This window comes from Podarcis pityusensis, assembly GCF_964106645.2.
Source record: "Podarcis pityusensis genome assembly, chromosome: 8".
Lineage (NCBI taxonomy): Eukaryota > Metazoa > Chordata > Lepidosauria > Squamata > Lacertidae > Podarcis > Podarcis pityusensis.
This window is the reverse complement of record NC_138033.1, coordinates 45007279-45019901: the sequence shown is the minus strand read 5'-3', so window position 1 is coordinate 45019901 and position 12623 is coordinate 45007279. Positions and strand designations below refer to the sequence as shown.

The 12623-nt window shown below is 41.3% G+C and overlaps 1 protein-coding gene across 1 annotated transcript in view; it reads left to right on the top strand.

The window, feature by feature from the left end:
* The window catches only part of LOC308483192 (cadherin-11-like), a gene marked incomplete at its 3' end in the record, with an annotated part of 86649 nt that overhangs the window by 73631 nt on the left and 395 nt on the right, over positions 1–12623 (top strand). The window contains exons 6-8 of the mRNA XM_081016780.1: positions 2153–2320; positions 6788–6975; positions 10738–10991. Coding sequence (XP_080872906.1) covers positions 2153–2320; positions 6788–6975; positions 10738–10991 — 610 coding nt within the window. The remainder of the gene's footprint in view (positions 1–2152; positions 2321–6787; positions 6976–10737; positions 10992–12623) is intronic.

The following is a 12623-nucleotide window of genomic DNA, read 5'->3' as shown; positions in this document are numbered from 1 at the left end:
GCTAAACGACTAAACAACAACAAACAACACCTCCAGACAGGACTTTGAATGTCCTCTGTCTGAAGCCCTGGAGAGTCGCTTCCAGACTGAGCCACATGGACTAATGGCCTGACTCAGTGTAAGATTCCCAGAAGCTTTCAACCACAGATTCCATAATCATTGACCACTGACTACATGTGATGGGCGTCAAAAACACCTAGTGATCACCAGGCTGGGGAAGGCTGCTTTAGAAGAGAGGATGAAGTACCAACAATGGGGAAAAAATACTTCTTCCTATTACCAAAGACCATGTGATTTATCTTTGTAATTTATCTACTGTCTATAGGAGCCTTAAAATCTGCCATTGGGAGCATTTGCTTAGTTCTGACTGAGCAGTAATTAGTGTCCTGGACTTAGACTAAAAATCTAAACTAAAAACATTTTTGAATATCTGCAGTCTGATTTTGCTATAGAGCTGTAGAAGAATCTCTGAGGGGAAATGTCATTTGATCTGTAACACATTCAAGCATTGTGAGAGAGGCACATTCATATTCTGAACCACCTAGTTACAAACTTTGACAGCACCATTACTTTTCAGTTGTAGATACAGTCTGACATTTCATATCACCAACTGGCTCCAGACAATGGTTGTGCAACACGCAATTCACCAAGCAAAAGCCATCTATTAACAATGTATTTTAGCCTGCCAAATGCTTGGGATGTGCAGACCTGTATTTTTCCTAGTCCGTAACACTTCTGCATGTCTTCACCTCTGTCTATCCCATTTCCATATTTATCTTTGGAGTTGCTTTCTTAAAATACTGAATATATAAATTAAATTAAAATCTACATGAAAAGTCACTTTTAAATATGTATTCTTAACAAACTTCCTTAATTTTAAAGATGTACTTAATGTTTCTTGAATGGAGAACTGTACTATAATAAAGTCTGTACTCAAATTTAGAACAGGAATAGAAAGTGGGTCTATATTTAACCAGGATTATTCCGGTAGCATATCCTGGCTTCATCATTGTTCTTCCCTAGTATCATGTTTAGAGCTGTTTATATATGTCTTCCAGTTTCTCAAAAGTTTTCTTTCTTCACAAAAGAAACTTCCATTTTTTCTCCCTCTTTCTCAGGGCAGTCAATTTTTAAAAAAATAATTTTTGTGGGCGCTGGATTGGATTTATCATATTCAGGTCGCTGTGGGTGTGTGTATGCTCCCATTAAACATTTCTCCAGCATGCTGCAGCTTTCCCAGATGCCTATTCTTCCTGATATCAAAAAATCCCCATGGGATAAATTACCTGATAATGTCTTCCCCTGAGCTTTATTTGAAGCATCGTAAGCCAGGCAGGCTTGCTACTGAGTACATGAGTTCAGTGCGGTCACTGGTTTTATTTTAAAGGGAAGTCTAGATCATGGGAGAGTACAGGCCTCTAGAGAGATGATTTGTAGGATGAAAGAAAGGACAGTCACATACACCTCTTGGCCACCTTGATAATAACCCACCCAGCATAATTTCTCTGAATTTTTTCTCTCCCCTTTCGTAATCTTCGAATACAATCTATTTTCTCATTAACTGGTGCAGAATAGCTGGGAAATGAGAAATCGTTGGCACAGAAATTGAAATACTTTATTGCCACTTGTACAACTTGTATACAGTGAGATTGCATGAGCAACCCCCACTCAGCTCTCTTAGTCTTAATTCCCCTCGTTTACTGACGTACACCCACCAAAACCAAAAGTCAGTTGCCCTGTTGTTATCATTCAGCAGCCTAACAGTCCACGGATAGAAGCTGTTCTTTACCCTGTTGGTGCAACAAATCTTGCTTCTATATCTTCTGCCTGAGGGCAGGAGATCAAGAAAGTGACGGCCAGGGTATGAATCATCCCTGAGAATTTTCCTCACTCTCCTTAGGCAACGTTCTTCCGCTATTTCATCTAGCGGATTCATACCAGTCACAAGCTCTCACCAAAATCTCCTGTTCAAATAGGATCTGAACAGCTGAATATTACCCAGCCCATGTCGGGCTCATTCTCCCCTTGCTGGCAGTTGCTAGCTATGAGGAATCTGGACCAGTGCTGATGCATCTGAATATGTATGGTTCTTAGTGTAGAGTAGATGTCTAAAGAATGTTTTCTGAACCCTACTTCTGTCTTTTACCTGCAGGTATTATTAGAACTGCCCTTCCCAACATGGACAGAGAAGCAAAGGAAGAATATCATGTTGTCATACAAGCAAAGGACATGGGAGGACACATGGGAGGGCTCTCAGGGACAACCAAAGTGACAATTACACTTACTGATGTCAATGACAACCCGCCAAAGTTCCCGCAGAGTAAGTAAAGAGCATCAGAAGAGCCCTGTTGAATCTTACCAAAGGCCTATGCCAGGCATAGGCAAACTCCGGCCCTCCAAATGTTTGGGACTAAAATTCCCATCATCCCTGGTCCTGTTAGCTAGGGATGGTGGGAATTGTAGCCACAAGCATCTGGAGGGCCAGAGTTTGCCTATGCCTGGCCTGCGCAGTCTAGCATCACCCTGTTTCTCATGTTCAGTGAGATGATTCTGGATAACCCACAAGCAATACCTTTTCCCCACTGTTGCTACACAAACACAAACACACACACACACACACACACACACACACACACAGACACACAAGTCACTAGTATTTGGTGGCATACTACCTATGAACTAGGAGGTTCCTTATAGCCGCCATGGATAATAGCCATTTAGGGATCTATTTCCCTTGCTGTTGCCTGTTAGCAAGCAGTATTCAATAGTCCACAGACTCTGAAGTTGGTGTTGCAAGCCTTCTTAAGAATAATGCAGTGGGTTAGGTATTCAGAAAATCTTTGAGCAATCTACTATCAAAGCACACATGGAATGTCAGCTGGGTATTTTGGCCATCTTGCCTAAGTGCAGTCCTAGAAAGTCTAATCAAAAGTAAAATCTCAATGATCTTAATGGGGACTACATTTAGGTAAGAGTTTCTGGGATCATTGCAGACCAATCCAAAACCAATTAAAAAATGGCATTCTAAAAACAGTTTAAAACTCATTTTTTAAAAATTCTCTGCTTTCAAACTAATAATTTCCAGTTTGCCAGGGACATGACTTTAAACCATCATGTCCCTGGGTAAACCGGAATGGTTTAGGACATCTGTTCTAAAAGTTAATGGTGATTGAGACTGACACACCTCACTAAGAAGGGCATTCTACAAGGGAACAAACACTGAGAAGACCCACTGGGCCTCCAATGACTGATCTCAGGGCCCAATATACATGATAGTGAGGAAAGCACTCTTTTAAGCACTTGGGTACCAAGCTGTTTAGGGCTTGTATGTTTGTGCTAATACTTTGAATCTGGCCTGGTAGCTTAGGCAGAATTTATCAGTATCACTTGAGCTCCTCTGCCTCACCCTTAAATATGTAGACACATCTATATCAAATTGAGTTTAGGAGTCATTATCAAAACACCCTCTTTAAAAAGGGGGGAGACAAGCTTATTCATAAAAGGATTAAACAACTTCCTACTGATTCACAGTGAATTGTTGTTTTTTTCTCCCTCAAAGGCAAGATTGAAACCCAGGGGGAGGTTTTGTGCTTTGTGTCTCACTTTCAAAACATACCGGACAATGATGTTTTAAAAACATACTCCCACTGAGATCAATGGGATGTGGCAAAGACTTTTGTGGAAAGCACTGGAAAAACCTGTTAAATGAGACAGTTGAGACTGCACTGGATGAAAGCAATAAAAATATACTTGAGAAGGGGGAAAATATCCATTGTAACAAGAGAGGGATGAAAGAAATGGAATCTCACTTCTTCCAGATTGTATATTTATGAGTTTGTGCACACTGTGAAACTGACAAGGACACTGTTCTTAAAAGCAATCTCTGTTTAGATTTCATTTCTGTCCCAGTGATGCACAACAATTACATCAGCTGTTTTTCTGTGAATTATCTGACTTTTGGAGGCCCTGATTTCTTAAGTTTTTTGAGGGCTAGGTTGTTGGTTTTGATTGTGAATATCTATGCTCAAAGTATGGCATGTCAAAAATGAAGTGTGCAAACATAATTTTTGGGCCCTGTCCTTCTTTGAAATGCACACAAAAAGAAGGTGTGAATAAATGTTCTGAAACCACCCTGGGAGTTGAAGGTTGTTCTGTGATTTGTTTTTAATGTAATTTTCTCTGGATTTCTGCAGTAACACCTGCAGCATAAATTACAGCCTTCGTGTCACAATATATTCTGCATGGTCTTATAGTGCTCATGACTGAGATTAAGACATGCATAATTGGAAGGTAATTTTCTATAATTGGTTTACAGGTGAATGAGGTGTAGTTTACAGGCTCTTGTCAGGAATGTTGGAAATAAATTCTCGAAATGCAGTGTGCTGTAGTGGTTAGTGTACCAGATTAGAACCAGTGGGATGTTGGTTCAAATCCCCCCTCAGCCATGAAGCTTGGGGAAATCACAACGTCTCTCTCATTCTAATACACCTTACAGGGTTGTTATGAGGATAGCAAGGACAAGGGTATATTGTTGGTTGTGTCAGCTGTGCTGACAGAACTTGTACTGAGGGGTAGGATAACAATTTACTTAACTAACTAAACAAATAACAAACCTTAATAAGGGCTAGCTTCTTAATCTTCATCTCAAATTGGAAAGCATACCTCATTGGAATTGAATATATTCATAAGGGCTAAGCAAAACTCAGGGAGGGGGGTTCTTTCCAAGAACATTAAAAATTGAAATATAAAACAAAATCAGTAATTTGAAAACATAGATGCCTATTAAAATCAGATTACATGCCAAACTTGCATACTTAGCTAGGTTTTCTGGAACAGAAAAGGTTTCAGCACATGGTGAAAACAATGTGGTGTAGTTGTCTGCCTACTGTAAATAATGCAGTGAGAGTATTTATTAATGGGCAGGGATTTAGGCGGTAAGCTCTTTGGCTCATCATTCTTGCCTTTGCAACTCAATAAAATGGCAAGCACATTGATGATTTTATATCCCAATTTTAAGAAAAATTAGCTCCAGACCTTGGTGTTGCATTTTTAAGTCTGAAAATATGGTGGCAAAAAATAGCAAAGAAGGCAAGTAAAGCATAGCTTAAATTCACTGTGTTTTTTTTTCAAATGCAAATTAGCGCTGGTAGTAACACTGCAAATGGGTTCCATTTTAAATTCCTCTCTGGGGAAGCTGACAATCTGTGCTAAGCCTTACGACGAGGGTCAAGCTGAAGTTATTTTTTGAGGGGAGAATAAAATAACACCTTCCAGTTGGTCTGCTAATCCACTGCACATAAATATAGCAACTGGTGAGCAGGTCACAGACAATGAAGTCATTATTGTGAGTGATTTAAAATTGCCATTGTCCCTACACTCACAGACTCATGAGCTAGCATTGGAATAAAGGTTATTTATATATATATAAATATATATATACGAGTTGGAGGAACTACAAACCAGCATTAACCCAACTGACAGATTCAAAGAGGTTTTAGCCAGCTCTGGTAGGGAAGCATCTATCCATGCATCTGGGCACGTGCTTGAGCCACATGCTGGGGCTCCCCAATAAAGGTTGGGGAGGAAATAATTCCATCCTTGCTTGGTGAGCCTTGGGTATGAAGCCAACATGCCCACTGATTCTCTGCTGTTGAGCATACACATGCCAGGCCTAAAATACACATGCCAGGCCTAAAGGAAACTCTCCAACCCTGCCAGGTGTAAAACACTGGTAGATCCCTTAACCCAATAATGTCTCACTTTCCCTGCAATTTTCTCTTCCACTTCTGTTTCCACTTCCACTTATCTTTCTGTACTCAGTGCCCACCACAAAAAAATAGAGGGATCCTAAGGCCTCCCCCCGCAAACATCCCTATTCAGTCCCTTCAACAAATGACCACCATAAGGAGAGAGGGAAGGAGGAAGGGTGCTGCAAACTCACAAGGAACAAGACAATGTGGGAGGAGAAGGCTTATAAAGCCAATCTACCCCCGTTTCCCTATTGGTCATCAGGCCTCATTTTAGAGAGAGCCGGGTGACGGCAAATACGCTCCCACCTTAGGTGCAGGAATGGGATTCATGAGTAAACCATTGTGTAGAAGCCAGACATTTCTAAGCACACATTCCTACTCCTCGAGGCCTCGTAAGGCCAGAATGAAGGTTGGAGGTCAGATGGAACGTGTGGTTTGTGGGTAATGGGTACTCTAAATCACAACACCTTTCGGGAAGCACCAAAGGTTTTTAAGGTTGTTGTCATCATGCTCTGCCTATTTGGGGTTGGTGTGGGTTATAATATTGTTGTTGCATTGCACTAGATTTGATCTGTTTTGACATGTCTACCAAGAAAGCCCTGAACGTCTGCCAAATAACTCCTATGCATTTGGGAGGATTGTTGAATGTGTTATGGAGGGCACTTCCAGTTCACCATCAAACCATGTGATGTGAAACTGCATTCTTAAGTACACTCAACACTTTCATGTAGCTGTGCATTGCAGAGGAAAATGAGTAGTGGCAGGTAGACTGTCAGTAGGTCTATACAGAAGTGTCCAACATACAGAAGTTATTTCCAGATGCTGTGGGATTCTGATCACCCCTGACCATAAGCCATGCTGGCTGTGGCATATGGTAGTCCATTGGAGGGCAGCACATTGACTACTTCTGCACTTTGAGATGTCTTGAGTTTTAGCACTTTCTGTGCTGCCTTTTGCACATGTAGATTAACAAGTGAAAAGAATGCACGTAAAGAAACTAATAATGGCTCATTTATTAATAAATGCTATTTGCCTAGGTGTTTATCAGATGTCAATATCAGAAGCAGCCATCCCAGGGGAGGAAGCTGGAAGAGTGAAGGCCAAAGATCCAGATATTGGAGAAAATGGCTTAGTAACTTACAACATTATTGATGGAGACGGTATAGAGATGTTTGAAATTACAACCGATTATGAGACTCAGGAAGGGGTTGTGAAGCTTAAGAAGGTAAGCAATGCGATCCTTTCATTCCTGTTAATGGATAATATACTTCATTTTCTTCCCATGCCTTGCAGAAACTATAATAGCCATAGATTATTGCTCATGGTAAGAAAATCACAGCAAATGCAGTTTTGGATAATTTGTTTATGAAGCTATGATTAACTTCCAGCATCCCATTTCACTGTTATCTGCTAATGCCTGGAGCCAGAATGGAAGGAAAGAGATTATGAGAAGAAAGCATTGATGCATAGAAGCTTCTTAACATCTTTTTAAAGTGAAGAAAGTACATTCTTCTTTTACTGATCTTCCACTTGAGAAATCAACACCATTCGTTCTTCAAAGCATATTGCGTATTAACTTGGAAATAAATGATAGGATTGCTTTGGTTATAATCAAGCATTCATTCTCAAGTTGGCAGTACGGTGTGAATTTTCGGATAATGTGAAAATTACAAGAGATTTCTTTTTGTGCCTGCTTTTCTGATGAAAACTTAATTTCTGCTGTCAATATTCCTTCCAAATGCATTCAGTGCTGAGAGAAAGAAAGGGGGAGATGGGAAGAAAGGAAGCCTAGGCTGAACGGCATTATATTCCCATCAAGAGATTCAACCAGCCTAAGCCACTTATCTGGTTTCTGCTTGCAATTCAAAAATGAATTCTTTTATTGTACAGCTGATGTCACTGCTGAAATCAATCTGAACATCTAATAATGCTAAATCCCAAATGAAAGTAACTATGCTCAGTGTCATTAATGACAAACTTTTAACCAACACTGCAAACTGGTTTCACAGTTTACTTTACTTGGGCTGACTGCTTCTCAGGATGTCCTAAGAGGCCACCAACTTGCATGGCTTTAAAAGAGGAATGGACAAATTCATGGAGGATATGGCTATCAGTGGCTACAAGCAAGGGTGACCATCTTATATTTTCACTGTCAGAGGCATTATGCCTCTGAATAGCAGTTGCTGAGAATCACAGGTGGGGAGCATGCTGTTGCTCTCAACCTCTGCTTGTGGGCTTCTCATGGCCATCAGGTTGGCCACTGTGAGAACCTGGGCATAAACAAGTGGCTATCAGAACTAGGAATGGGGAGAAATTTGATGTAGTCTGTGCTTTCCAAAACAATATGCAAACCAAAACACAGTCATCCTTGGAGATTTGCACTTCTCCAAATTTTGCAGTGCAGTTTTCCAAGCAAAACTTCTACAAAACTGCATATATTCATGAAAAAGCATTAAAATGAATTATATTAAGGAAAATTGTTATCCTTAGAGAGAGCAAAGTAAAGAATGCTGGAGATGCTGGGGTGTTAATCTCTTGGTCAGCCTTGAGCCACCATACTAGGACTCAATTTCTTGACTTTAAGAAAGCCGACTTCATAAAACTTAGGGAAGTGTTGGGTGAGATCCCATGGACAGTAATACTCAAAGGAAAGGGAGTTCATGATGGCTCGGAGTTTGTTAAGAGGGAGATAGTAAAAGCACAACTTCAGGCAATACCAATGAGATGGAAACATGGAAGGTGCCTAAAGAAGCCAGGGTGGCTATCTAAAGAACTTTTAACTGAGTTAAGATTAAAAAAAGGATGTGTACAAAAAATGGAAAAGGGGGGAAACCACCAAAGAGGAATTCAAACAAATAGCCAGCATGTGTAGACACAAAGTCAGAAAAGCTAAAGCACAGAATGAACTCAGGCTTGCTAGAGAGCTTAAAAGCAACAAAAAAGGCTTTTATGGGTATGTTCGTAGCAAAAGGAAGAACAAAGAAACAGTGGGGTCACTCAGAGGAGAAGATGGTGAAATGCAAACAGGGGACACAGAAAGGGCGGAACTCCTCAATGCCTTCTTTGCCTCAGTCTTCTCCGATAAAGAAAACAATGCCCGACCTGAAGAATTTGGAGCAAATGATTCAGCAGAGGAAACACAGCCCAGAATAACTAAGGCGATAGTACAAGAATACTTGGCTAGTTTAGATGTATTCAAATCTCCAGGGCCAGATGAACTGCATCCAAGAGTATTAAAAGAACTGGTAGATGTGATCTCAGAACCACTGGCAGGCATCTTTGAGAATTCCTGGAGAACAGGCCAAGTCCTGGCAGACTGGAGGAGGGCAAATGTTGTCCCTATTTTCAAAAAGGGGAAAAGAGAGGACCCAAATAATTACCGCCCAGTCAGTCTGACATCAATACCAGGGAAGATTCTGGAGCAGATCATTAAGCAAACAGTCTGTGAGCACCTAGAAAGGAATGCTGTGATCACCAATAGTCAGCATGGATTTCTGAAAAATAAGTCATGTCAGACTAACCTGATCTCGTATTTTGACAGAATTACAAGCCTGGTAGATGAAGGGAACGCAGTGGATGTAGCCTACCTTGATTTCAGCAAAGCATTTGACAAGGTGCCCCATGATATTCTTGTAAAGAAGCTGGTAAAATGAGGTCTTGACTATGCTACCACTCAGTGGATTTGTAACTGGCTGACTGACCGAACCCAAAGGGTGCTCATCAATGGTTCCTCTTCATCCTGGAGAAGAGTGACTAGTGGGGTGCCACAGAGTTCTGTCTTTGGCCCGGTCTTATTCAACATCTTTATCAACGACTTGGATGATGGACTCAAGGGCATCCTGATCAAATTTGCAGATGACACCAAACTGGGAGGGGTGGCTAACACCCCAGAGGACAGGATCACACTTCAAAACGACCTTGACAGATTAGAGAACTGGGCAAAAACAAACAATATGAATTTTAACAGGGAGAAATGTAAAGTATTGCACTTGGGCAAAAAAAATGAGAGGCACAAATACAAGATGGGGGACACCTGGCTTGAGAGCAGTACATGTGAAAAGGATCTAGGAGTCTTGGTTGACAAACTTGACATGAGCCAACAGTGTGACGCGGCAGCTAAAAAAGCCAATGCAATTCTGGGCTGCATCAATAGGAGTATAGTATCTAGATCAAGGGAAGTAATAGTGCCACTGTATTCTGCTCTGGTCAGACCTCACCTGGAGTACTGTGTCCAGTTCTGGGCACCACAGTTCAAGAAGGACACTGACAAACTGGAACGTGTCCAGAGGAGGGCAACCAAAATGGTCAAAGGCCTGGAAACGATGCCTTATGAGGAACGGCTAAGGGAGCTGGGCATGTTTAGCCTGGAGAAGAGAAGGTTAAGGGGTGATATGATAGCCATGTTCAAATATATAAAAGAATGTCACATAGAGGAGGGAGAAAGGTTGTTTTCTGCTGCTCCAGAGAAGCGGACACGGAGCAATGGATCCAAACTACAAGAAAGAAGATTCCACCTAAACATTAGGAAGAACTTCCTGACAGTAAGAGCTGTTTGACAGTGGAATTTGCTGCCAAGGAGTGTGGTGGAGTCTCCTTCTTTGGAGGTCTTTAAGCAGAGGCTTGACAACCATATGTCAGGAGTGCTCTGATGGTGTTTCCTGCTTGGCAGGGGGTTGGACTCGATGGCCCTTGTGGTCTCTTCCAACTCAATGATTCACCATCCTCAACCTTTCTACCTTTTATAGTAACTTTTCATGTTCATAGGTTATTTCAAATATCCATATTCAATATTATAATATCATGGGTCCTTGCTTCTTAATTCCTTTAAGCTCAGATTTCCAAATTCTGAAAAATTGTGCATGCATAGGAGTCTTTTTGTTTGTGACTCTGTGTGTGCGCATGCACACACACACACACACACACACTTGACTTCTGTAAAAATAGTCATAGCACTGATTCTAATATGCCGTGCTTCTGTCTTTTTCAGCATCTTGATTATGAAACCAAAAGGACCTATAGCTTGAAGGTAGAGGCAGCCAATATACACATTGACCCAAAGTTCATCAGCAATGGACCATTCAAGGATACTGTAACCGTGAAAATTAATGTGGAGGATGCTGATGAGCCACCAATATTTTTAGCACCATCTTATATTCTGGAAGTAGAAGAGAATTTGGGCCCTGGTGCTCCAGTTGGGAGGGTTCATGCCAAAGACCCTGATGCAAAAAACAGCCTTATAAGGTATGCTTGCGAAATGGGAAGGATGGTTTCAGTGATGCCCTTATGGAAATCCCTGAAATGGCAATTTAAAAACCTGTAAAGCCATGTTGTATATATTTCCATTGCCTTGTTTGAGTTAAGCCATCCTATTCTCCTCTTTGCTTTCTCTGGTCCCTCCCCCCCCCCCCATGCAGATCAACAAGAATCTGGGCCAGAAAGGAAAAATCTGTGCCCCAATTTTATTTATTCTTGCAACTTGAAAGTAACCCCCTACCCAGGGGATGCTTTGAAAAATAACTCAGGGATGTGGTGCTCAATGCAGCCAAGATCTGCAATCTGATCATAATGGCATCACAAGCCAGGCAATTGCAGCCTTCGATAACATCACACTACATACATTGTACCAATGTTAACTATAAAGGGCACATCTGTTTTATGCTATAATAACAGTTTCAAAAGAGATGCCAGATTCCATAAAAGTTTCAGTTTTATTATGCTTTTTATATCCAACTTGTTCAGATGCCAACTGCAATGTCCAAGACTACGGAGTCAGAGTGATACAGTTTCCCAAGACCTTAACATAGTTATCTTAGCTAATAAAGAGGCTGTATAGATAAATGTACAGTTAATGAACTAGCAATGTTTCAATAAACTGGCAAACCATGAAGCATAAAATGATGTAAATTAAGCTGACACTGGTTGTTTCCAAAATGACTTCATGGGAAATTTGAAAACGTATGTGGGGAAAATGGGTTGCATCCAAATAAGTCCTATTCAGAGTAGACCCATTGAAATTAATAAACTCAAGTTAGTCATGTCAATTAACTTAAATGGATCTATTTTAAGTAGAACTAGCATTGGATACCACCCAGCATCTCCACCTTTGAGGGAAATATTCACTTTTCACACAATATAGTTAAGTATGGAAACACACATTATTGGGGTTGGGGCTCTGCTGAAAATGGCACACCCCATTGTCCAGCTCTCACCCAAATGCTAAAACATGAAATAACACCTCCATGAGGTCATGTCATCACATCGTTTATGTCCTCAACTCTACTAGTGGTAAACAATGATGTGGAGCAGGTGACAAGAGAACCCAAAGCATTTGTCATGTCATGGGGTTGAGTGTTGCTAAACACCACATGGGGTTTGTATAGAACACAACAAACAAATGGATGGAAGAGGCATTTGATGCTTCCACTCCAATAATTCTGCTATCCTAATCTTATTTGGGTGTTCTAAATCACATGGTCATCGTCATATGAAATGGGGGAACAGGGGCACTGTTCATATCATCATGTTGTCCACATACTGGGTGAAGGTTTGAAGAGAGGAATCTGCTTTATTCATGTAGGTTCCCACTGTAATGTGGCACCCTGATTTCACAGATTCCAAATAATATGGGGTGGCTATGTACATAGAGGGACGCGGGTGGCGCTGTGGGTAAAACCTCAGCGCCTAGGACTTGCCGATCGCATGGTCGGCGGTTCGAATCCCCGCGATGGGGTGAGTTCCCGTTGCTCGGTCCCTGCTCCTGCCAACCTAGCAGTTTGAAAGCATGAAGTGCAAGTAGATAAATAGGTACCACTCCGGCGGGAAGGTAAACGGCGTTTCTGTGTGCTGCTCTGGTTCACCAGAAGCGGCTTAGTC